At 43.6% G+C, this 27,387-nt stretch overlaps 1 protein-coding gene across 1 annotated transcript in view; it reads left to right on the forward strand.

The window, feature by feature from the left end:
- The first annotated feature begins 1,040 nt into the window (after window positions 1–1,040).
- Window positions 1,041–27,387, forward strand: part of LOC147146641 (doublesex- and mab-3-related transcription factor 1-like) — a 48,239-nt gene continuing 21,892 nt past the window's right edge. The window contains exons 1-3 of the mRNA XM_086032870.1: window positions 1,041–1,259; window positions 1,344–1,518; window positions 5,493–5,647. Of these exons, the coding sequence (XP_085888996.1) occupies window positions 1,050–1,259; window positions 1,344–1,518; window positions 5,493–5,647 (540 nt within the window). The 5' untranslated portion in view covers window positions 1,041–1,049. The remainder of the gene's footprint in view (window positions 1,260–1,343; window positions 1,519–5,492; window positions 5,648–27,387) is intronic.

The following is a 27,387-nucleotide window of genomic DNA, read 5'->3' on the forward strand; positions in this document are numbered from 1 at the left end:
TCTCACTTGAAAGATTAGGGGGGGTCCAAAAATCCTGGAAGGGCTAGTGTTAAAGGTAAAAAAGAATTCTAGAAATTCAAATAAGGTGTGCATCATGTACATAAATCCATTTTGGGAGACAAACAAACAGCTAGAAAGATAATATATCTAAATATATATATACATATAAGTATAATATACTTGTATATTGATGGCCAAAATGCAAATCCTACTTACCTGACAGAGGTGTCAAATCCAGGTCCAGCAACTAAACCCTGCCACAGTTTGTCTTTAGTCACAGGTGCTTCTACTCAAGAGCTCGTTTACCTGCAGGTTTAGTCGAAGCACCTGTGGCTAAAGACAAACTGTGGCAGGGTTTAGTTTCTGGACCTGGATTTGACACCTCTGTCAGATAGGAGGATTTGCATTTTGGCCGCTCATATACCACAAAGATAAATATATGCAGACAAATAGATATTAAAAAACATTTTTGTATATAGTCGTATTTCCAATGTTTTACAGTTATATTTAAAACTACATTTTTATTCCTTTTGTGCATTTTATTATGTTATCATTTTAACTGACAGTAAAAAAAAAAAAGAAATGTTGTCTCAAATGTTGTCTCAAAGGTGTCTCAAAACTACATTTTTATTCCTTTTGTGCATTTTATTACGTTATCATTTTAACTGACAGTAAAAAAAAAAAAGAAATGTTACCTTTGTAGTGGAAAATATTTTATAGTGTGTACTTTTCTTAAGTAAAGCGTTGAATCAGTACTTTTACCACAGTACTTTTTCCCCAAGTACTGGTATTCCTCTTCAGCACGAGAAGCTAATTTTGTCACCTCTGTTGAAATGAAATCACTGAAAACAGTCTTACAAATCTATTTTTCCATACAAATCTTTCCATTTCCATACTGTCCAAACCTGTAAATGTATTAACTCAAAATTCGTCCATGCTTTCATTTGGACCTTTAGTGCACTGTATCTAACTCCCACTTGTGGGGAAAAAAAAGTCCCTGAAGGAATGGGGAGGACTATTGTTGTCTCAGTCTGCGAGCACGCCCGGCCATGAGCAAGCTGGCACGTCCACCGGGCGAGCAGCGACCATCCTCGTCATCCGCGCAGCAGCGCGGGACCCGAATGCCCAAATGCTCCCGTTGCCGCAACCACGGCTTTGTGTCGCACCTGAAGGGCCACAAGCGCTTCTGCAAGTGGAAGGACTGCCAGTGCGACAAGTGTAAGCTTATAGCCGAGAGGCAGCGTGTCATGGCGGCCCAGGTAAACACACACACACATCCACCTGTTAGCCTCACCTGTAGCTTCACCTGTTAGCCGTAACCCAGGTCATTTGTTGTCTTCTAGGTTGCCTTAAGGAGGCAGCAAGCCCAGGACGAAGAGCTGGGCTTTTGCAGGCCAGTAAACCTGCCCTGTTCGGCGAGCTTGGTGAAAAGCAAAAATGGCCCCCACTGCCTGTTTGGCGCCGAAGGACGAGCCCTGACCCCGATCGGTGGTTCATCTTCTCTGCCGTCAGCCACAGGTGAGGTGACCGTCATGACAAAAGCTTGCTAAACTGCACAGACAACGTTTTAAGATCATGTTTTCACATTCTGAAGTGTACAAAGAATTTTACTGTGGTTAATTTGAGAGCGGACATGTTATTGCAAAATGTTATTGCAAAACTTTTTTCGCATACAAGTAATTGTGTCTCTGGCGTGCCTGTCCACCCTTTGAGTGTGAAATGAAGCAATCACTTTGGTAATAGACCTCTTTCTGAAAATGCAACCGCTTATGGCACAGGTGTCTCAACTCAAGGCTTGGGGGCCGGATCCTGCCCGCCACATCATTTTATGTGGCCCGCGAAAGCAAATCAAGCATGTCAACTTCCATGTTGCTTCCTAAAATCGGTAGCAACATGTAAAATGGTCATATGCAGTAACTAATATCACTGATAAATTGCAAGCATTTTCTTATCGAACCCCTTATTAAATCAACTTGAAAAATAGTTGAGCAAACTATTATTCTTGACTGCTGATTTCAAAACTTGTTATCCATCAAGTTGCTGTGTGCAGAGGAGGTGATTAAACGTTTATATGGTTTCACCGTTGTAGTGGTCTTCCGAGGGAAATCCTAACTACCATGTGACCCATGACAAAAATGACTTTGACATTGTTGGCTTATGTGTCTTGTCAATTCGCAAATTCCACCTCTGTTTTGACCGAACCTAAATGAGGGTCTGCAATTTTGGTTGGTCGTACGTACCATGTTCCTTCCTCGCGTCTGATCTGTTTTGCGTCGTTCAATAGGACTAGCATTAGCGATAGCAACAGTTTTGCTTACTGTGGCAAGATGACCGTCACTAAAAAAAGTAGTCACATTCAGGTAGCTTGCTGAAGAAATTGATTATCAATCTATACTCAAAAAGAGCCTATTGGCTTCCTGTTTTATTAACTTCATTGGTCAACTTAATTGGTAATGTACCTGATAAGCACTATTTCCACATTCATACGATGAACATGAATAAATCAAGTTGCGTTTACACAAAATCTGTTCAACTTCACATTTAAGATTTCCTTTGTGTTGAAATAACATGAACATTACATTTCAATGCTGAGACGTCATCACAGGTGTGGATGAGTGACAGTGTGAAACAGTTCAGAGGTCGAGGGTTCAACTCCGGGTTCCAGCATAAATTTCTTGTTCTCTATGTATGCCTTTTGATCCCTCTAAATTGACTGATTGACCTGAGCTAGTTTTAACAGACTAAAAATAAACCAGAATACGTTAGGTTTATTCAGCCCAAATGCATTCAGTTGAACTCAATTCTAATAATGTAGTTAAACTAACCATAACAAATTACAGTACGTTGACCCAACCAATAGACATTAACAGAACCCAATAGACTTGCTTAATACTTAAAGGGGAAGTCAACCCAAACATATATTTTTTTTCAAGAATATGTTCTATGCAGTCCCACTCGTTGAAACAAGGCATTCTGATTAATATTGTGTTTGTGGAATAAGAGTTAATCCACCAGTTTTTAGCCATCTCAGAGGGCGGCCATTTTGTCACGTCTGTCGACTGAAAATGACATCGCAGTTGCTCGGGGCTCAGGTAATGACCAATCACGGGTCACCTGTTTTCTGAGGCTGAGTCATGATTGGTCCTTACATGAGCCCTGAGCAACTGCAATGTCATTTTCAGTTGAAAGAAGTGACAAAATGGCCACCCCCTGAGATGGCTAATAATGGGTGGGTTTTGCTGCTTAAGGCCTAGTCTAAACACGGCATTGTGACTAATATTGCATTTGTGGAACATGAATTAGGCATAAAAATCCACCTGTTTTTAATCATCTCAGGATACAGCCATTTTGCGTTGTACTGACACATGCTGGCAACTGAAAATGACATCACGGGGACTATGGGCTCAGCTTGCAAACGTCAGGGAACAAACCAGAAAAGGTGAGCCTTGTAATGGCACAGTGATGTAATTTTCATTCGACAGCATGTGTCAGTACAGGATAAAATGGTTGCTCGCTCAGATGGATAAAAACGGGAGTGATTTTCTGCCTAATTGATATCGTACATACGCAATACAAATCAGAATATTGTGTTTAGACTAGTCGGGGAGCACAGAACAAAGTGTAAAGGAAATGTTTGACTTGACCTTCCCTTCAAAGAAAAGCATTTAATTATGTGGAAATTCTCTCTTTTTTTCAATTTCCTTGAAAGAACAGTTTTTTCAGTGCAGCCTTGCGTTTCGGTTTTGATGCATCTATTGTTAGTTACTGATAGAGAATGGATCAATAATTTCTCACAGCACCCCTGATGATCTCTCACGGCACGCAGTGTGGGACTCACTGTTCTAGCTAACAAATAGTTATGAAAGGACATCGCCTTATACAATTTTTGGTTACTTTATCAAACAGCTTGTCCTTGGCGGAGGTGCGTCAGTTATCGTTACACACCGCGTGATAAATACAGTGCCATATAAGTGGCATAGTGCCGCAAAATCCTCTGGGAAAAGGCGTGAAACGCACACGCTGAGTGATACAGTGTTTACTCTGGTATCTGAGAGCACATTTTTAGGAGGAGCAAAACATGAGAGGCCAAGGCCGCTACCGCCACCGTCACGGGAGCGAGAACAAAAAGGAGTCGGGCACGCGGCAACTCTGCCATGATGAGCGATGTGCCGACGTTGGTGCATGATGTCATATGTGTTATAGGTGGTATTGCAGTACCACCATGTGGAGATTGAGTGTCATTGCACCTTGTCATATGGATGTTCTCCCAGTTGTGAGCCGAGCCAGTCAGACGACGCGCTCTCACCAATTGCTGCATTGAACCGTCAACACGGAAGTTATGCTCGTGTCCCTGTGTTGTTAATCGCACCATACCTCCAACATTATGTCGGAAGAGAGAACAATGTGGCCTTGGCGATAAGGCAAAATTGTGATGGGGATTGGAGAACAGTCACTTGAGGCAGGCAACAGTTGATTTTGGCCTTTTAGTGGGGCTGTTGACTTGAAGCGCTTTGGGTAGGGAGACACAAACTGCGGTCTTGTTGGCAGGACCGAAACGTGAGTTATTAAATACTGTGTGAGTTCATATCATGAAGATATAATAATGATAATAAACATTGTAAACAGTACAGTCATGTAAAAATAAGAGAGTATGTTTGTGTCAAAGTTTGTTCGTTCATCAAGTCCCCAATTAAAGGTTTACAAATGTCAATCAAATATTTGACTGACAATGCTATTAATTAAACACGTTTCGTTTGCATTTGCATAAACATTTTGTTACTGTGCTTAAAGACAAGCGAGATCATTCTGCTCCTTTTATTTTGTGGTTTGTTTGTTGCTGTGTTATTTTTTGCATTTTTTTGTGTATTATAATTATTAATCATAATATATGAATTATTAAGTGTCTTGTTGATTATTAAGCATATTTCAATGTACCCAAGTGAAAACTTGTAGTAGTTGCCTGTCTTTATTAATCAGTCTTTAGTTGCATTACTGCTGTATATTGTACTGTTTGTTTTATGGATTAATAGTAATTAGTATCATGTTGTATTTTCAATATTTAATCTTAGAATGTCATTATTATGTGTGATTATTTCGTATTTTTTGTATTTCTATTAGTTTAGTATTTAAATTATTTTTTAACTTGATTTATTGCTCATACTTACTTTATTAAAACCTGATTTGCTGTTTGATTATTTCCTATTACTTTATATTCTTTAATCACAATTTTGTGTTCAGTTACCATTTTGTATTTTAATAGTTATTATTTATTACCTTTTTTTAAATTACTGAATTATTCTTTTCCTTAGTATCTATTTTTCTTACATGTATTGTCTACTACTACTACTTCTGATCCCAAACCCTAAAACAATGAAGAGACATAATTTCACGTTTCCGAATGCACCGATTTCTGCTTGCTGTCTGTTCTAGCTCCCAGCTGTAGGGGAAGCCTAGGAGCAAACACTGCGAATGTGCATTGTTGTGTTTGTCAGGCGCGGGGAGTCGCTCCAGCCCGGTGGCAGGGAGTAGCAGGCCTCTAAGTGATGTTCAGCCTGAGCTGCAGTTGGAGACCTCCTACCACAACCTGTACCAGCCTCCCTACTACTCGGCTTACTACAGCAACCTGTACAACTACCAGCCTTACCAGGTGACTACCAATGGCAATAATCCCTCCCGTAATTTTGATTTCAAGATTTTTAAGCGAGCCATTATGCCTGTAAACCAGTAAACCATGGTTCTTATAGTTAATGAAAACAAATGAAATCACTAAAACTGAAATTGGAAAAAAAAAATTCAAAAATGGTCTGCGAAATAAAATAAAGAAAATGCTTTTTTACAAAAACACAAAACTAACTGAAACTACATCTTCAGCAAACTAAAACTAACTATAATTATGTCGGTAGCCTTGGTGACTCTTACTATTTAATTTTTGTTCAAGCACTCAACAAATACTATGTAATAAAACAAATAAATACGAAACAAAAGGGGCACATTTACAAAAAAAAATAATAATACAAACTAATTAAAGTAGCCAGTGAAAAAAAATGTTTGTGTCAACTATTTTCCATTTATTTTGAAAGGGGATGATTACACCACAACAGCTAGAGCTGTAACAAAGCACTTTACAAACAATACAATAAATAGAACAAAAAAAAAAGTGATACATGTAATAATAAATAGAGATATAAATAATATATAAACTATAAATAAATATATAAGCAATAAAGCCAATAAATTGACATAAGATAAGAATGCCTTTATTGCTCCCACAGTGGGGAAATTTTCATTGTTACAGCAGCAAAGATCACAGAGGTCACACAGGGACGGCGGCATAATGTAGCCATTAATGTATAACATTGACGGCAAACATTCGGGATCAAACCTATGTAAATATAAGCAGTAACATGTGTATATACACATGTATATACACACCAACATACATCTACATAAAAAGTATGAGGAACACTCATTTTGGCCTGTACATAGTACAGAGGAAAAATACTCTAAGTAAGTGACAGTGCTGCAGTGCTGTAGTGAAATGTAAGGAACAGCATTGGATAAAAATAAAACTAGACTAACAGTAGTGGGGAATGTTGAGTATTGCACGGTATTACAGTAGTGGGGAATATTGGGTATTGCACGATATGAGCTCAGGTGCAGGACTGCACAATTACACTAATGTCCGCCAGTTTGTAGAGACTACACAATGTTCTTGTTAAAGAGTCTGACAGCAGCAGGCAAGAAGGAACGGCGGAATCTCTCCTTTGCACAGCGAGGGTGTAACAGTCTGTCACTAAAGGTGCTGTGGAGTGCTGTTAGGGTGCCCTGGAGGGGGTGGTCCGGGTTGCCCAGCATTGATGACAGCTTGGCCAACATCCTCCTGTCCCCCACCGAGTCCACAGAGTCCAGGGAGCAGCCCAGGACAGAGCCGGCCCTCCCGACCAGTTTGTCCCGGGCCGAGACGCCGCCTGCCCAGGTGACCACTCCCTGGAAGATGACCGATGCAACCACCGAGTCATAAAAGTTCCTGAGGAGTGTCCCCTGAACCCCAAAGACCTCAGTCTCCTGAGTAGGAAGAGTCTGCTCTGACTCTTCCTATAGAGGGCGTCTGTGTTGTCGCACCAGTCCAGTTTATTGTTCAGATGAACACCCAGGTACTTGTAAGTTGAGACTCTCTCAACATCTGTTCCCCGGATATTCACTGGTGCAGGTGAAGAGTGCTGGCGCCTACCGAAATCCACCACCATTTCTTTGGATTTCCCCGCATTGATCAGGAGGCGGTTCTGCTGGCACCAGTCTACAAAACCCTGAGTAAGTTCTCTGTACTCCCGATCATCTCCGCCTGTGATGAGGCCGACAATCGCAGAGTCGTCAGAGAACTTCTGCAGGTGACAGGTAGGGGTGTTGTAGTTGAAGTCCGAGGTGTAGAGGGTGAACAGGAAGGGAGCCAAGACAGTTCCCTGTGGGGCCCCCGTGCTGCAGAGGAGCACGTCAGACACACAGTCCTGTGTCCTCACATACTGTGGCCGGTTTGTGAGGTAGTCCTGGATCCATGTGGTGAGGTGGTGGGCCACCCCCGCCCGCTCCAGCTTGTCTCCCAGTAGGGTGGGCTGGATGGTGTTGAAAGCACTGGAGAAATCAAAGAACATGATCCTCACAGTGCTCCCCGCCTTCTCCAGGTGGGAGAGTGAAGTGTGGAGGAGGTAGATGATGGCATCATCCACACTGATGCCAGGCTGATATGCGAACTGCAGTGGGTCCATCGAGGAACTCACCAAGGGGCGCAGGTGGACAAGGACCAGTCTCTCCAGGGTCTTCATCAGGTGGACCCGCTGCCTTCCTCGCCTTCATCTTCTTCAGCTGGTTCCTCACCTGAGATGTTGTGAAGGCCAAGGCTGGGCAGGAGAGAGTGGTGGCTATCTGGTGTAGGTGGGAGCTGGAGACTGTGGAGAAAAGAGGGGAGGGGGTGACACGCTCAGCAGGAGGAGTAGATGGAGGCTGCAGCAGGAGAGACTGAGTGGAGGCAGGCATCTGATCGAACCTATTGAAAAAGAGATTCAGCTCATTTGCCCACTGCAGGTCCCCCCCAGTCCGGGTCTTGGGTTGTCCGTGGCCTGAGATGGTCTTCAGGCCCCTCCAGACTCCCCTGCCGTTATTCTGCAGCAGCTGCTCCTCCATCCTCTTCCTGTAGGACCTTTTCCCCTCTCTGATCCTCCTCCTCAGCTGGCGCTGCACAGTCTTCCGCTCCTCTATGTTGCCTGACGCAAAAGCCCTCCTCTCCTCCTTCAGGAGAGCTTTTATGTCTGGTGTGATCCAGGGTTTGTTGTTGGAGAAACACCTTACTGTCCTGGTGGGTATGGTGTTCTCCATGCAGAAATTTACGTAGTCTGTAACAGTGTCCGTTAGACTACTAATGTCTTCCCCGTGAGCATCGCTGAATACTTCTCACACAGTTGTGCTGAAGCAGTCCTTTAAGGCCTCCTCGGCCTCTCCAGACCATCTCTGAACCGTGCGGGTCACAGCTGGCTGCCTGCGGACCAGAGGTTTGTACACAGACTGGAGAGCCACCAGGTTGTGATCAGCTTTGCCCAGCGGGGGGAGGGGCAGTGATGTGTATGCCTCCTTGGTGTTGGCATAGAAAAGGTCCAGTGTTTTATTGTCTCTGGTGTGGCAGGTGACATACTGTGTGAATGAAGGCAGAGAGGAGGAAGGGGAGGCATGATTGAAGTCACCAGAGATGAGTACCAGGGCATTTGGGTGCTGTGTTTGTAGCCTGCTCACTGCTGCAGTCAAGACATCACAGGCTGTGTCGCTGCTGGCAGCTGGTGGGACGTAGACGGTCACCGCGATCACATGACTAAACTCTCGCGGGATGTAGAATGGCCTCATGCCAACAGCTAGCAGCTTAATATCCCTGCTGCAAAGCTGCTCCTTAATCGTGATGTGCCCAGGATTACACCATCTATCGTTCACAAACACAGCCAGCCCTCCTCCTTGAGCCTGAGCTACTGTAGCGGGCTGCCACTCGCGCTGCGCCGGAACCGGAAATAAACATAAAACTTTATATACAATTTACACCAGAAAAGAGCCGAAAACTTCAGGTTTGACCAAAAGCCCGAGAAAAGAAATGTGTCTTCAACCGGGTTTTGAAAATGGACAGAGAGTGAGGTCATTCCACAGGGAAGGACCAGCAGTTGAAAAGGCTCGATCCCCTGTGAGGCTCCGCTTGGTCCTCGGCACCTTGAGCAGTGCCAGGTTCGCAGACCTGAGGCTGCGGGAAGGTGCATGCGTAGGAGTGGAGGAGCTCAGAGAAATTGGTGTGGACTTATCAGTGTTTGTTTTTGAGATCCGAATTTTGTGTAATTCTGGATGGGTGGTGGGGGGGGTGAATTTAACAGGGATAGAAATATATATAGTATACTATTGTACTAGGGTTATCATCACACAAAATCTGTGAGTTCACATCTGGCGTGTTCTTTTATTATTATTTATTCTTTCATTGTCCTCGAGCTTTGCAAGTTGAACAAATGCTGGATCACTCCAGAGCGATTTGGAATGGGACGTTTTAGTTTTCATGATTAATGTTTGTCAGCACCGCCCACCCCTCTCCTAAGTAGCAACAAGACGCGTCGGATTCACCACGCGCAAGGCGGCTCAGCGGCGCTGCCCAAATTGCAAAGGTTAATGGTATTGTCTGTAGGCACGGGAACAGACCGCTGCGCCTCAGCGCGCAGAGGGGGAAAGCCAGCACATTAATGCTAATCATTTAGCGCTCCTCAGCATAATTTAGCCATCCCGCTCGGTCATTGATGGTATTTTTAGTCAAGCTGTCGTCTTTTGCTAATTCAAATTCAGACGGTTAATTCATTGTGTTTGCGTCAAAGTGAAGGTGCCTCAGACACACAACACTTGTATACAGTATATTTTTACATTTATTTTGTGAGTCGATCATATTCGCAATTTAACAACTTCTTCATCAAAACACCAGGGTGTCCATAATGCAGAACTCAACTATCTTGTTCCGAAAGAACATTCATGATTGTAATTTTTCTATAGTATTCGATTTTTAGGTACCGTATTTTCCGGACTACAAGTCGCTCCGGAGTACAAGTCTCACCAGCCATAAAGTGCATAATAGAGTGGAAAAAAACATATATAAATCACACTGGTGTATAAGTCGCATTTTGGGAGGAAATTGTGCGCTTAGTACACATAATTTCCACCGAGCTACGATGCTACATGTATCATACAAGAAAGTTACGGTAAGATAACTTTAAACTCACCAAAACGGTTGTAGATCGACTACATAAGTCTTTTGTTCATCCCCGACCATGTGGAATGTTTCCAAGTCTCCAAAAGTATTTATGTATTCGGTCGTAATTATGTCTTGTTTCCTCTGTGCTCGGCTTCTTACGTGTGAGGCTGCATGATGCAATACCCCTGCCAGAGGTGTTGCCACTGTGTTGTTGACTGAACACACTAATCGCTATCGCTAATGCTGATCACGGTTGCTAATCGTTAGCATGTCTGCCTGTTTGTGGTTCATTCTTGTTTAATTCTCGTCTGAAACTAACTTAAGACAATTATGTGTATTGACATTTATATCCGAGCTTAATTGTGGATGATTGTAGGTTGTTGACTGAACATAACTGATAAGCAGAGCTGGGCACTTGACCCTTTTTTGCCTGTCCGGCCGCGACCCTCCACCCTTGACCTGGGTACCCTTCCAGCCGCGACCCCCCGGCCATATTCCTAAACATTGTTCCGACCCCCGCCCCTCAAAAAAAAAAAAAAACGTGCACCATGCCCCCGCGGGAGAGATGCTAACGGAAGAGGTTTATTTAAAGAAAATTAGCTGGCTAACTTACTATTCAAACCCGCAGGGGACACGCTTCAAATGCGCCACTTACTCACGTGTATGGACCTACTTTTCCAGGCGTAGTTATTCGCCCTGTGATTTCCTCAGTGCACCGCGACATGCGCGGAGTGATATAATTTAAAGTGTTATCAGTGGTTCAACTCGTCTGTGAATGAATGCAGTTTACGCAATAAAAAGAAGCTGAGCTCCGCGACTTCTCCAAGTTATTAAGTTGTGAAAGACACAACAACCCAGCTGTGTGTACTTACTTGCATTGCGCGCCACGGGGTTGGTTTTGTCGTATTGTATAATTATTTGGGTCTAACGACAAGTCTGCAAGCATTCAACAAGTTACTTATTTATTTTCGACACTTCTCCTCCTTCACACTTCCCGGCCCTCAAAATAAAAGCATGCCAGCAAACCCAGCAACACAGCAGGTTTGCTACGGCGATTTCCGGAAGTAGGGAAGTGCATGATGTGAATAAGAATAAGAATAAGAATAAGAATGCCTTTATTGATCCCACAGTGGGGAAATTTTCATTGTTACAGTAGCAAAGATATAGGTCACACAGGGGCGGCGGCATAATGTGGCCATTAATGTATAACATTGACGGCAAACATTTAGAATCAAACCTATGTAGATATACGCAGTAACATGTGTATATACACATGTGTATACACACCAACCTACATCTACATAAAAAATATGAGGAACACTCATTTCGGCCTGTACATAGTACAGAGGAAAAAATACTCTAAGTGACAGTGCTGCAGTGCTGTAGTGAAATGTAAGGAACAGCATTGGATAAAAATAAAACTAGACTAACAGTAGTGGGGAATGTTGAGTATTGCACGGTATTACAGTAGTGGGGAATATTGGGTATTGCACGATATGAGCTCAGGTGCAGGACTGCACAATTGCACTAATGTCCGCCAGTTTGTAGAGACTACACAATGTTCTTGTTAAAGAGTCTGACAGCAGCAGGCAAGAAGGAACGGCGGAATCTCTCCTTTGCACAGCGAGGGTGTAACAGTCTGTCACTGAAGGTGCTGTGGAGTGCTGTTAGGGTGCCCTGGAGGGGGTGGTCCGGGTTGCCCAGCATTGATGACAGCTTGGCCAACATCCTCCTGTCCCCCACCGAGTCCACAGAGTCCAGGGAGCAGCCCAGGACAGAGCCGGCCCTCTTGACCAGTTTGTCCAGCCGCTTCTTGTCCCGGGCCGAGACGCCGCCTGCCCAGGTGACCACTCCCTGGAAGATGACCGATGCAACCGCCGAGTCATAAAAGTTCCTGAGGAGTGTCCCCTGAACCCCAAAAGACCTCAGTCTCCTGAGTAGGAAGAGTCTGCTCTGACTCTTCCTATAGAGGGCGTCTGTGTTGTCGCACCAGTCCAGTTTATTGTTCAGATGAACACCCAGGTACTTGTAAATTGAGACTCTCTCAACATCTGTTCCCCGGATATTCACTGGTGCAGGTGAAGAGTGCTGGCGCCTACCGAAATCCACCACCATTTCTTTGGATTTCCCCGCATTGATCAGGAGGCGGTTCTGCTGGCACCAGTCCACAAAACCCTGAGTAAGTTCTCTGTACTCCCGATCATCTCCACCTGTGATGAGGCCGACAATCGCAGAGTCGTCAGAGAACTTCTGCAGGTGACAGGTAGGGGTGTTGTAGTTGAAGTCCGAGGTGTAGAGGGTGAACAGGAAGGGAGCCAAGACAGTTCCCTGTGGGGCCCCCGTGCTGCAGAGGAGCACGTCAGACACACAGTCCTGTGTCCTCACATACTGTGGCCGGTTTGTGAGGTAGTCCTGGATCCATGTGGTGAGGTGGTGCGCCACCCCCGCCCGCTCCAGCTTGTCTCCCAGTAGGGTGGGCTGGATGGTGTTGAAAGCACTGGAGAAATCAAAGAACATGATCCTCACAGTGCTCCCCGCCTTCTCCAGGTGGGAGAGTGAAGTGTGGAGGAGGTAGATGATGGCATCATCCACACTGATGCCAGGCTGGTATGCGAACTGGAGTGGGTCCATTGAGGAGCTCGCCAGGGGGCGCAGGTGGACAAGGACCAGTCTCTCCAGGGTCTTCATCAGGTGAGACGTCAGCGCCACTGGTCTGAAGCTGTTGAGCTCCTTCGGGTGGGGGGTCTTTGGCACCGGGACCAGGCAGGATGTTTTCCATAGCTGGGGGACTCTGCCCAGCTTCAGGCTCAGGTTGAACATGTGCTGGACAATTCCACACAGCTGGTCTGCGCAGGATTTGAGGAGCTGGGGGCTGATGCCATCTGGACCCGCTGCCTTCCTCGCCTTCATCTTCTTCAGCTGGTTCCTCACCTGAGATGTTGTGAAGGCCAAGGCTGGACAGGAAGGAGTGGTGGCTATCTGGTGTAGCTGGGAGCTGGAGACTGTGGAGAAAAGAGGGGAGGGGGTGACACGCCCAGCAGGAGGAGTAGGTGGAGACTGCAGCAGGAGAGACTGAGTGGAGGCAGGCATCTGATCGAACCTATTGAAAAAGAGATTTAGCTCATTTGCCCACTGCAGGTCCCCCCCAGTCCGGGTCTTGGGTTGTCCGTGGCCTGAGATGGTCTTCAGGCCCCTCCAGACTCCCCTCGCGTTATTCTGCAGCAGCTGCTCCTCCATCCTCTTCCTGTAGGACCTTTTCCCCTCTCTGATCCTCCTCCTCAGCTGGCGCTGCACAGTCCTCCGCTCCTCTATGTTGCCTGACGCAAAAGCCCTCCTCTTCTCCTTCAGGAGAGCTTTTATGTCTGGTGTGATCCAGGGTTTGTTGTTGGAGAAAGACCTTACTGTCCTGGTGGGTATGGTGTTCTCCATGCAGAAATTTATATAGTCTGTAACAGTGTCCGTTAGGCAACTAATGTCTTCCCCGTGAGCATCGCTGAATACTTCCCACACAGTTGTGCTGAAGCAGTCCTTTAAGGCCTCCTCGGCCTCTCCAGACCATCTCTGAACCGTGCGGGTCACAGCTGGCTGCCTGCGGACCAGAGGTTTGTACACAGACTGGAGAGCCACCAGGTTGTGATCAGCTTTGCCCAGCGGGGGGAGGGGCAGTGATGTGTATGCCTCCTTGGTGTTGGCATAGAAAAGGTCCAGTGTTTTATTGTCTCTGGTGTGGCAGGTGACATACTGTGTGAATGAAGGCAGAGAGGAGGAAGGGGAGGCATGATTGAAGTCACCAGAGATGAGTACCAGGGCATTTGGGTGCTGTGTTTGTAGCCTGCTCACTGCTGCAGTCAAGACATCACAGGCTGTGTCGCTGCTGGCAGCTGGTGGGACGTAGACGGTCACCGCGATCACGTGACTAAACTCTCGCGGGATGTAGAATGGCCTCATGCCAACAGCTAGCAGCTCACCTTAATCGTGATGTGCCCAGGATTACACCATCTATCGTTCACAAACACAGCCAGCCCTCCTCCTTTCCTCTTTCCACTCTCCAGCGTCCTGTCCGCGCGTATGATTTGGAAGCCATCCAATTCTACGACCGCGTTCGGCGTTAGCGTTGTTAGCCACGACTCCGTGAATAGCATCAGGCTAGCCTCCCGGAAGTCCCTCTCGTGCCGGGTAAGCGCCGCTAGCTCGTCCATCTTGTTGGGGAGCGATCTAACATTCCCCATGATAACAGACGGGAGGACGGGATGGTATCGTCTCCTCCTTTCCCTGCGTTTAACCCCCGCACGAGATCCCCGTCTCTTCCTCCTCAGCTCACGGGGGATATCGGGTCTCGCCCCGGGAGCCGGCGCATGGTTAGCACGGAGTGCTAACAGCTGATTCCGGCTGTAAACAATGGGGGCTCGGCTCCGAGCCAAGTCGCCGGACACGATCGCGCAAAAAATAGCCATCAGCAGCAGCAAGAATACCGCAGTTTGGGTGTCCATTGCTACGCAAGTTACGACTATCAATTATACGAAAAAGGTATGAGGTAGAGTAATATTAAAGAACAAAAACACACGAAAAGGCTCACCGATGAGCCGGAGCTACTGTAGCGGGCTGCCACTCGCGCGGCGCCGGAAGTCAGCAGTGCTAGCGTCATACTTGAGTGCTGCACGCAGCTTGATTTTACTTCTGGACACATTTTGTTTTGAAAGAAGCCTAAAAAGAAGCCTTTCACCGAGTAGGCTGAGATGAAATTTGGCCGCCTCGTGAGCACGTCACACGTATGAGGGCCGATTAGTGGGCCGGACTAAAATCCACTTCCGGCCATGCTTAGTCCAGCCATTTTTAAAAATTTGTCACCCCCATCCCTCCGCCCCAAAAATGGGCATCCGGCCAGGCCGGAGGGTCCGATCGGTCCGGCCCAGGGACGGACTGCCCAGCTCTGCTAATGAGTATCGCTAATGCTAATCGCTATTGCTAATCGTTAGCATAGGCTCATCTTGTTCATGAGTTTCTTTTGTTTCGACAATGACAATGATCTTCCTATTTTTTTGTGAAGAGAAAACTCTCTTACCGTGCTGACAGTTTGGGCTGTCACTTGAAGCCTTCCGCGGAGCCTGTCACTGCTTCCACATGACGTGTCTAAAAACAGCTGACCGGGTCGGGGGTTAATCTTCAAAATAAGGCTCCCCGACCCGATCAAGGATGCGCTCCAACCGCCCGCAAATGCGCTATATAAATAAAATTGTATTGTATTGTATTATTTTGTTCCGGTCACGTCACGTAGAAGCAGTGACAGGCTCCGAGGAAGACTGCAAGTGACAGCCCAAACTGTCAGCACGGTAAGAGAGTTTCTCTTCACAAAAAAATAGAAAGATCATTGTCATTGTCAAAACAAAAGAAACTTGAAACTCACTTAACGAATAAGAAGACAGGATGAACATTATTGGATCATCTTGTTCATGTCTATGAAAATGCATGTGTATGTAATGCATATGTTGCCCGGTCTGCTTCGGTAGCTAGAGGGGCAACTGGATAGTTCTTGACGCCTCAACGTGTGGTGAAATGCTGTGGCAAGAATAGGAGAGACACACATTGAGCTGCTGTTGTCATCGCAGAAGGAGCATTTATTATCCCTCTCCAGGGCATACTTCAGGTTTCAATAACAGAATAAAAATCAAAATTCCAGTCTTGTTTTACAAAGCATTGCCGTAACCTGAGTCCCAAAAATATATTAAGTCTAATGAAATTAAATTCAATAAAACAAAGCCTCTCTGTAAAGTTCATAACTATTTTCACATGAAATAACGTCAAGCAAACATTTTTGCTAATTCACATTTGAAAACTTCAACAAATGAATTACATTTTTAATCTGTTACAAACCCACAGGAAATGTATTTTTTTAATACAACTGATTATGTTTTACATCCTGTTGTTTTATCATCAGTACAAAATAATTGCATTTATTAAAGAAATACATTTATTTGTACCCTTTCTCCAACAACAGTCTCACAAAAATAAACTGCAATACTCCTTAACCGACGCTTTCCCCCACTGAAGCTTTCTACAAAGCGTCCATAGCTCAATGTACAAAATTAGCACATGAAAATATTACCAGTCGTGGCATTAAACCTTATGCTTCTATCTGCTATAAAAACGGACCAGGAAATAAAACATGCATGAGAAAATATTCCCGAAGTATAAGTGAATTAATTTCAACAGACAGTTCAGTAGTTTCTTCATTTCTCTCTCACTACTCGACTGGCCGAGACCGCTAGCTTCAGCATGGTTAGCATCAGCTTATGCTCACATTTACACACTTACGCCTAAAAACGATCTTTATCACCACTCGAACAAACGTAAAGTGCTCAATACTAATGTTTTAACACCGTTGAAGACTGATTTCTATGACATTTTAGTGTATTTACTAACCTGTGGCAAGAATAGGAGAGACACACGTTGAGCTGTTGTTGTCATCGCAGAAGGAACATTTATTATTCCTCTGTGCTCAACTGCTACTCTATGCCACTTGTGCCGCTGTACCTCCTAGTGGATGGCTGTGGATTAGCTACCTAGAAATGAGTGAGAAACTATAGAACTTAAACTAGGGAAAATAAATACAAATAACAAAATAAATTGTAGGTGTCTCTGTTTTTAAACATCTGATTTCAACCCTCTGCACATAGATTGATGGTATTTTCGGTTTCTTGTGCAGTTTCACAATATAAACAGGCAACATTGCTGCAATACAATACAATACAATTTTATTTATGTAGCGCAGTTCATAACAGTTAGAGAGCAGACTACTTGAACTATGAACTGGAGGTGGCGTGATTAAATCTACCAATAAGAAGAGAAGTTCTTCAGAGTAAATTACGCTAAAGCGCCTGCAGAGGGAGACAAAACATCATAAATACAAGTCAGCACCAACAAGCCATGACAGTAATAACGTGTTAATAATTTCACACATAGGTCGCTTTTGAGTATTAGTCGCACCGCCGGCCAAGTTTGTGTGAAAACAAAGGATGCTTCATGCACGAAGCAGTCAAATAGTTTCATGATGATTTTGCATTGTGTATAAAACACAGTCATTATTGTACCTATTTCTTGTCACTTTTAATGAAGGAGAGGTCCAAAATAATAATAAAAAGTCAGAGAAGTTTTAAATTGGGCCTCCCTAAAAAAATGAATAAAATTAATTTTTTTTTTCAATACAAATGTATCAAAGCCCATTGCTATTAAAAGGGGTTGCAGACAAGGATGCCCACTCTCACCGTTGTTGTTTGTATTAGCCATTGAGCCACTGGCAATTGCAGTACGCTCTCATCCTCACCTTGCGGGAATAACTGTCGGTCCTACGGAGCACCGAATCGCACTATTTGCTAATGATGTTATTCTGTTTCTTTCAAAGTTGAGCGAATCCTTACTATATATATTAGAAATTATAACTTAATTTGGTCATATTTCTGGTTACAAAATATCTTATTACTGAACGCCGAGGACAGAAAGAACCCGATCCCCGAGGCGTTACCATTTAATGTAGTAGCGCAATTTGATTATTTAGGACTACAAATCTTGCCAAGCCTTAATCAGATCTCAGAAATAAATTACAATCGTATAATGACAGAAATGAAAGGCTCCGTTGAGAGATGGATGCCACTAAGGATTTCTATGATTGGGAGATTTAATATATTATTAAAATGAACGTATTACCTAAGTTTCTTTATATATTCCAGAATGTTCCACTCCCACCTCCATCTGTTTTTTTCATGCAGTTCAGGAAGGTGTTAATACAGTTCCTATGGAGAAATAGAAGGTCTAGACTTCGATTATCCTTACTGTATTTGCCTTGTGACCGTGAGGGTCTGAAGAGCCCTGATTTACAATTGTATTATTGGGCTGTGCAGCTAAGATCCATGATGGTCTACTACTGTGCAGGGGCAGATCTACCACATTGGGTAGAAATGGAATCACAGGGGCAGAAACTAACACTTCCTTCATATTTATATTCAGATTCGATTAGAAAATTGTAAGGAATACAAAAAATCCACTTTCTTATAAACATGATAAGGGTATGGGGAAGTGTTAAGAGATTTTTGCATGATTCAAATATTCTATCTATATTCAGTCCAATCTGGGGTAACCGACAATTTAAGCCTGGTAACGTAGATGCTGCCTTCAAACTATGGTACAATAGCAGAATAAAAACAGTCCAGAATCTTTATCCATCGGATTCAGAGATACTTGTGAATTTCCACGAACTACAGCTTAAATTTCACTTGGATAGTAACAACTTTTTTCGATACCTCCAAATCAGAAAATTTGTAAGACTGAACCAAAACAATCAGTTGGGCAAACCTACTCAGACAGTTCTGGAGAAAATGTTGTTAAAGGATAACCTGAAAAGGGGGATCATTTCCGATTTCTATAATTTCTTAATGTCCCAAGGTACGGACAGCTCAAATGATAGGCTTAGGGCCTGGAATGCGGATTTACCATCACCTTTGTCAGAAGGGGACTGGCAGAGAGCATGCATGTTGGCGCACGCCAGGTCCATCAACACGCGTTTACAATTAATTCAGTTTAAATATTTGATGCGGGTGTATGTGACACCGGTGGACCTGAATAAATACAATGCGAATATTCCCGATGTTTGTCCAAAGTGTGCAGAACATAAAGGAACAATGATACATTGTATTTGGTACTGTCAGAAAACAATGTTATTTTGGAAAGAGGTTAAATGTGACATGGATAAGATGATCCACAAACCTTTATCAATGGACCCGAGGCTGTTTTTGTTTGGGCTCTACCCAGAGAGACACAATTTTTCCTGAAATGAACAGACACTTTTGGACCTATGCTTGCTCAATGCCAAAAGATGCATATCCCTCTATTGGAAGAAGTGTCAGAGACCAACTGCGGACCAATGGGTACGCCAATGGTCAGCGACTCTTCCATTGGAAAGAATTACCTATCTGTTAAAGGGAAAAAAGGATACATTTGAACTGATCTGGAGACCTTTTATTTTATTTTTACAAGAGCAACAATAATATGGAACAAGATTGTATTATGGTTATTCAAATAGTGTAAAAAGTGACAGAGCACTGTTTTGTGTTGTTGACATGTTGTTTAGGTTTGTTTTGTAAATTTTGGATGATATCCTGATTTTCTATCATCTTTTTCAGAAAGAAAATAAAAATAACAATGGAAAAAAAAATACTCAGCAAAAATCAGTTAATTAACATTTTTTCATTCTGATTGCTGTAGTAGGTGGCAAAGGGGGGCATCTAACTACTACACCTCAAATGTTTGTCATATAGGTCATTTTGGACAAGTTAAGGAGCCCAATCCAAGGACCAATATCAAACTGAATAGGCAAAATATTCATAGAAAATCAGGTGAAACACTTTTTCTTGTTCTGATTTCTGCAGTAGATGTCAAAGCAAGGCCTCTAACTACTACATCTCAAATTTTTGTCATATAGGTCATTTTGGAGAAGTTGGAGCCAATTCAATGTTGAGTGTAGTGGTAAATTGACAAATATTCGCCAAAAATCAAGTGAAACCCCTTTTTTCATTCTGATTGCGGTAGTAGGTGGCAAAGCAAGGCCTCTAACTACTACACCTCATTTTTTGTCATATAGGTCATTTTGGAGAAGTTGGAGCCAATTCAAGGTTGAGTGTAGTGGTAAATTGACAAATATTCACCAAAAATCTAGTGTAACACCTTTTTTCATTCTGATTGCTGTAGTAGGTGGCAAAGCAAGGCCTCTAACTACTACACCTCAAATGTTTGTCATATAGGTCATTTTGGAGAAGTCGGAGCCAATTCAAGGACCAATATCAAACTGAATAGGCAAAATATTCATAAAAAAATCAGGTGAAACACTTTTTCTTGTTCTGATTCCTCTAGTAGATGTCAAAGCAAGGCCTCTAACTAGTACACCTCAAATGTTTGTCATATAGGTCATTTTGGAGAAGTTGGAGCCAATTCAAGGTTGAGTGTAGTGGTAAATTGACAAATATTCACCAAAAATCTAGTGTAACACCTTTTTTCATTCTGATTGCTGTAGTAGGTGGCAAAGCAAGGCCTCTAACTACTACACCTCAAATGTTTGTCATATAGGTCATTTTGGAGAAGTCGGAGCCAATTCAAGGACCAATATCAAACTGAATAGGCAAAATATTCATAAAAAATCAGGTGAAACACTTTTTCTTGTTCTGATTCCTCTAGTAGATGTCAAAGCAAGGCCTCTAGTACACCTCAAATGTTTGTCATATAGGTCATTTGGGAGAAGTTGGAGCCAATCCAAGGACCGATATCAAACTGAATAGGCAAAATATTGTATTAAAAATCAGGTGAAATTCTTTTTCTCATCATGATTGCTGTAGGTGACAAAGCAAGGCCTCTAACTAGTACACCTAATTTTTTTTTTACGTCATTTCACATCACATTATCACATTTTTATTAGTCCAAAAAGCTACTGTGGGCCGCAGCCGACGCCAATACAGTACGGCAACCGCTCAGTCCAAAAAGAGCAAGGGCCCTCCCCTCCAGCGAGCCGCACGATGCATTCATCAACCTCGTAAACAACACAACTTGGCAAGACACAAATTCGACTACAACACAGATAACCCAATTCGTTACACTCTATCTGTAATATATTTCTCTGCATCTATGTTTGCCACCCCTTGGCTGTTCTGCGTGCCGACTGAAGATTCACGTCACTTTTCGTGGCTTTCAGAATCGGATTGTGGTGAAAAGTTATTTGGAGTAAAACACACTTGATTAAGAAATACTTCGTGTTAGAAATCTCACGTTGTTTTACTATTAGTAATTGTTGGCATTTGATCGATTCATTGAGTTTTGACGTGGTGCTGAGATGTCCCACACTGTGAGCAGGCTTTGAACGCTATTCGAGCGCTAAGTGTTGATAGTGAGTGACTTGATTTTTTTTCTCTTTCCTCCTTCGACACAGCTCGTAGTTTGTTCGTGCCAGCAAACTCAGTAGTTGCAGAATGCCCGCGTTTCACCACGTTCGTTGTTGTGTGTAAATGTCAAAAGGTGAGTTTAATCATTTAAGTTCGTGTCAGGTAATTGCTGTACATAATAGCCTAGATATGTTCTCGTGAGTGATGTCATGTTGATGAACACTAGTTCGTTATTTTGGCTCATATGCTAACTATTCTAGTGATGGAACGTGTGAATGTGTATTGTATGTATTGTTTGGCTGTTTAATTTCTTAACAGAGTGAATTGTAATATTTGGGCATATTGTTAAATGGATATGCATCGGATGATGTTATTTTATTTTTTATTTAGTAACTAAGAAGATAAAAACACAACAGCCAGGGGGGTGGCAAACATAGAGGCAAAGACATATATTACAGGTATATAAAGCGTGACATCATCAGCAGGCGCGAAGGACCCGATCCAATCTGGACATTTTAAAACATTTCAATGAACGTTCTATCAGTCCGGCACTCGGCTTGTCGCAAATTTTTTTATTTGGCCCTCCATCCATTTGACTTTGACACCCCTGTACTATAGCAATCAGAATGAGCACAAGTGTTTCACCTGATTTTGTTATGAATATTTTGCCTCTCCAGTTTGATATTGGTCCTTGGATTGGCTCCAACTTCTCCCAAATGACCTATATGACAAAAATTTGAGGTGTAGTAGTTAGAGGCCTTGCTTTGATATCTACTACAGCAACCAGACTGAGAAAAAGAATTTCACTTGATTTTTGGTGAATATTTGTGTCAATTTAGCACTATACTCATCGTTGAATTGGCTCCAACTTCTCCAAAATGACCTATATGACAAAAATTTGAGGTGTAGTAGTTAGAGGCCTTGCTTTGCCACCTACTACAGCAATCATGATGAGAAAAAGTGTTTCACCTGATTTTTAATCAATCAATCAATCAATCACATTTTATTTATATAGCACTTTTCATACATAAAAATGCAACTCAAAGTGCTTTAAAACATTCAAAGCAAAACATTTAAAAAAAGAAAAAAAAAAAAAGGAGTCACCCCCCTCAAAGCGGAGGCTCCCCCATGAGGAAACACTGGAGCTAAAAAAAAACGGCAGAGAGCAACAAAACTAAAAGACAACAGTAGTATAGTCTAAGAACTAGAATCAGTAAGATAAGATAAAAAAATAAATAATAATCGTCAATCAAAAGAAAAGATAAATTATTTAAAAGTTGTTGAAAGCCAAACTAAAAAGGTGTGTCTTGAGCTTCCTCTTCAAAATATCAACAGTCTCTGCAGACCTGACGTCCTCTGGCAGGCTATTCCAAAGGTGAGGACCAAAACGGTTGAATGCAGCCTCGCCATGCATTTTGGTCCTCACCCTTGGAATAAATAAAAGGCCGGCGCCAGAGGACCTCAGGATCCGCGAGGGCTGGTATGATAAAAGCAAATCAGATAAATAAGATGGCCCAAGACCATTAACACATTTATAAACTAATAAAAGTACTTTAAAATCGATCCTGAAACACACAGGGAGCCAATGCAGCAATTTCAAAACTGGCGTAATGTGCTCCCGCCCTCTGGTTCTCGTCAGCACCCGAGCGGCTAAATTCTGCAGTAGTTGCAGTGGTGAAATGCTCTTTTTCGGGAGGCCAGAGAGCAGGGCATTACAGTAATCTAAACTACAGGAAATAAAGGCATGCATCAGCACTTCCGTGTTAGCCTGAGAGAGAAACGGGCGGACTCTGGCGATATTCTTAAGGTGATAAAAAACAATCTTGGTTACATTTTTAATATGAGGAATAAAATTGAGCTCAGAGGTTGACGCCAAGGTTCTTCACACAATGTGAGGGATTAAAAAGGTGTCGTTTTGGTAAAAGCTTCTCTCTCTGACCTTCGGGACCAATAACTAAAACCTCAGTTTTGTCCTGACTGAGCTGTAGGAAATTATCTGCCATCCATGACTTGATATCTAAAATGCAATTTAAAAGGGTATCAATGGGTCCTGTGTCATCAGGAGACACGGCAATATACAGCTGCGTGTCATCAGCATAGCTGTGAAATCTGATGCCGTGTCCCCTGATGACATCCCCAAGGGGAAGCATAGAAGATGAAAAAGTAGGGGGCCTAAAATCTAACCTTGGGGAACCCCACATTTAATTTCATGGGTTTTGGAGGAACAAGTATCCATACTTACAAAGAAATATCGGTCTGTGAGATAGGAATAAAACCAGTTAAAAACAGTACCGGAGATGCCCACTAGATTTTTAAGTCTATTTAATCAAATTTGGTGATCTACTGTATCAAAAGCAGCGCTTAGATCCAGTAGCACCAAGACTGAGTTTTCTCACGTCTGCAGTGCACCTAATATCATTTAAAATCCTTAAAAGAGCAGTCTGCGTACTGTGGTTCATCCTAAAACCAGATTGATATTTCTCCAAAATATTATTTGTATTTAAAAAATGATTCAACTGGATGAAAACCAGTTTTTCTAAAATCTTACTTAAAACCGGTAAGTTGGATACAGGTCTGTAATTATTAAAAACGCTCGGGTCAGAATTGCTCTTCTTCAGAAGGGGCTTCACCACCGCCGTTTTAAAGGCAGCGGGGAAGACGCCCGTCTGAAGAGAGCAATTGACTATATTTAAAATTTGTTCCTCAAAAAATCCATAAAATGTCTTAAAGAGAAATGTGGGAATTGGATCCAAAAGGCAGGTTGTTGGGTTTACCTGGGAGAAAACTCGACCAAGTGTCCTTGCATCAACCAGGGCGAAACCTTCCAGTGTTTCCTCATGTAAATATGATTGTCCAGGTTTATTAAAACTTGTGTTTTGACGGGCTAAAAGACTGGATCTTATGTCATCAATTTTACTTCTGAAGTGGTCTGCAAAGTCCTCACAGAGAGCGTCTGTTGGTCTCTGTGGGGACTTATTAAAATCAGAACTAGTTAAAAGTTCAAAGGTGGAGAAGAGAACTCTGGGGTTGTTTTTATTGACTGTAATGAGGTTTGAGAAATAGGAAGTTCTTGCCAGTTTGACTGTTTTATTGTAGGATTTCAGTTGTTCGCATAAAATTTCATAGTGTACTGTAGGTTTACTTTTTCTCCACCTCCTCTCTGCACTCCTGCATTTTCTCTTTGATGTTTTGATAGCATTGTTTCTCCACGGGGGTACAGTCTTTGTTTTTGTTGTTTTAATTAAAAGTGGAGCTACTGAATCTAATGATGATTTAAGATGTAGGTTAAAATTGTCAACAATAAGATCACAGGGTGCAGGTAAAATATCAGCAGGAGAGCTTTTTAAGATCTCGATAAAATTTGCAGCCACTTCAGAAGATAGGTAGCGTTTCTTCACTGTTCTCACCGGGACTGCTAGATGGTTAAAACTGGCGATGTTAAAATAGACACAGTAGTGGTCTGACACTGCCAAGTCAACAACAGAGGACACACCAGCAGACAAGCCATAGGTTATAACCAAATCCAGGGTGTGTCCTCTGTTGTGAGTTGGCTGCAAGACGTGCTGTTTAAAATCCAAGCAGTTTAAAAGGTTTAAAAAATCTCTGGATAGTGGGTCCGAGATGTTGTCCATGTGTATATTAAAATCGCCAGTTATTAAAATCCTGTTATAACTGGAATATAAAATGGATAAGAATTCTGAAAATTCTGTAATAAAAGAAGTGGAATGATGGGGAGGTCTATAAACGGTAATGCAGAGAATAGGGGGACTGCTAAAAACAAAGGCATGGTGTTCAAACGATAAATTGCTGCTAAAAATGATCTCCTTTGATAAAAGAGTATTAATAAAAATTGATGCAGTCCCGCCTCCTCTTTTGCCATCCCCTGTAGAAAATAAAAAGTTAAAATTCGGTGGGCAAGCCTCGGTGAGAGCAACTGGAGCATCTGTACCAAGGCATGTCTAAGACAAAAGTATACCATGTAAATTATTGTCTAAAATCAGGTCGTTTATGATAAAAGTTTTGTTTAAAAGGGAGCGCACGTTCAGCACGGCCAGATTAATTATTGTGCTGGACGTGCGCTCATGGTGGTATGAATGAGCAGTATTAACATATACTAGATTACCACTGTTAAAACCACGTTGTTTGTGTGTGCAAGGGAAGCGTCTGCCGGTGATGGTTTCAATGGGAAAGTTGTCCGATAGTGGTAATGATAATGAGGGCCTGCAGGGGGAACTAGTGAGGGTGGTGGTACTGTGAGCAGCTGGTATTGGCCTGTAGGTGATGGTAGTGACATTGTCATTGCAGCGTTTATGAGTAGAAGAAGAAATATGATTGGTAAACAAGAGTCAGCTGGGAGTGGAATTGGTTACGACATGGTGGATGTTAGCGGCTAAAATCTTGCTACCAAGAGAGTTCGGATGAACACCATCCGGCTGGTAAAAAGACGGGCGATTCCAGAATAGGTTAAAATTGTCAATAAAAGCAAAGTCAAGGTGGCCACAAGTGCATAGGAGCCACGTGTTCAAGCTTAAAAGGCGGCTGAAGCGCTCGACTCCGCGAGACAATGCCGGCCAAATGTCACTCACCCAGACCGACAGACCGCAGGTTCTTAACAAGGCAAAGAGGGCGTGAAAGTCTCTCTTCGTCTGCTCAGACTGTCGGCGTATTGTCTCGTTTGTCCCTACGTAAACGATGAGCCGGGTTATGGATGATGGCAGAGAGACAAGAACACCCGGCAGGATGTTAACTATGTCCATGACTTTTGCTCCGGGAAAACAGCGGGTGATGGAGCCGGGATACTGAGTACGTCTAATGGTGCTATCGCCAATTATAACGGTGGTCGGTGGGTGACGTGAGGAGGGAACGCCAAGGGACTCAGCGGCGGGAGATTCACGACCCCACTGTCCAGGATGGCTCCACCGAGGCCGAGTGATGATGGTTGGATGACACCTGTGAGTGTCGCTGATGATGCTGGTAATGTCGACCACTCGTGTACCGGGACACCGCGTCCCGGAGCAGCCCGACGCGTGAGTGGACGGCCGGGTCACCGGCGGACCCGCCCAACATGGGGTTCCCGGCTGAGGTCGTCGCCGTGGGTGGCGGGGAATCCGAGGGAGCCCCTGGGAGCACAGCCCCAGCGTCGGACGCAGCAGTCGGTGTCTCCGACTGCTGTAGTGCAGTGATGGGAACAGGAGACTCACTCGCCAGGGCGGTAAACCGATTCCCCAGGACCAGTTGGGGGCGGTGGGGTGGCTCCCCGGCCCTCCGGCCGCGGGATACCACCTCGACCCAGGTGTCACTCTGCAGCGGTGTCGAGCAGGATGGCCCTGGGCAGGCAATCGGATCCCACCTTGCCGTGTCCGAGAGGCCAGCCGCCTCAGCCGTCATTGTCGCCGACAGGATTTCACGAGCGTGCCTCTTCATGACCACCGCGGAGAGTTCGGGGAAACGGGTCGCGAAGCAAGAGGTGACCGATTCCTTCTCATGGAGCTCCTCTGAGAGACGACGAATATCCCTTCTTAAGTCAGAGATTGTTTTATTTGCCCTCTCCAGCAGGCCATTGTGTTCGTCGCTGTCGTCTGAAGGCATTTTAATACACTAGCACCAAGCTAGCCCCAAGCTAGCCTGTTTCCGTCGCAAGCTAGCTGTATGCTAGCCCGCGAGATCAAGCGACCCAGAGATTCACAAAAATTAAAAAAAAAAAAAATTAAAAACAAGATAAAAATAGTCTCCAAAAAAAAAAAAAAAAGTAAAAACGCAACGCGCAGGTGAGGTAGACTCGAAGGAGAAAGTGCAGAAGTGCAATCGTTACCATCCACGTCCAAGCTCTGACGTGACCCCCTGACCGGAACCGGAAAACTACAATATAATAATAATAAACTTAATACAATATTTTGCCTATCCAGTTTAATATCGGTCCTTGGATTGGCTCCAACTTCTCCCAAATGACCTATATGACAAAAATTTGAGGTGTAGTAGTTGGAGACTTTGCTATGCCATCTACTACAGCAATCAGAACAAGAGAAAGTGTTTCACCTGATTTTTTATGAATATTTTGCCTATTCAGTTTGATATTTGTCCTTGGATTGGCTCGAACCGCTCCAAAGTAACCCATATGAAAGAAGGAGCGGCGGAATCTCTCCTTTGCACAGCAAGGGTGTAACAGTCTGTCACTGAAGGACCTGTGGAGTGCTGTCAGGGTGCCCTGGAGGG

Source organism: Filicampus tigris, chromosome 6 (genome assembly GCF_054856515.1).
Source record: "Filicampus tigris isolate MCC_2025a chromosome 6, RoL_Ftig_1.0, whole genome shotgun sequence".
Taxonomy (NCBI): domain Eukaryota; kingdom Metazoa; phylum Chordata; class Actinopteri; order Syngnathiformes; family Syngnathidae; genus Filicampus; species Filicampus tigris.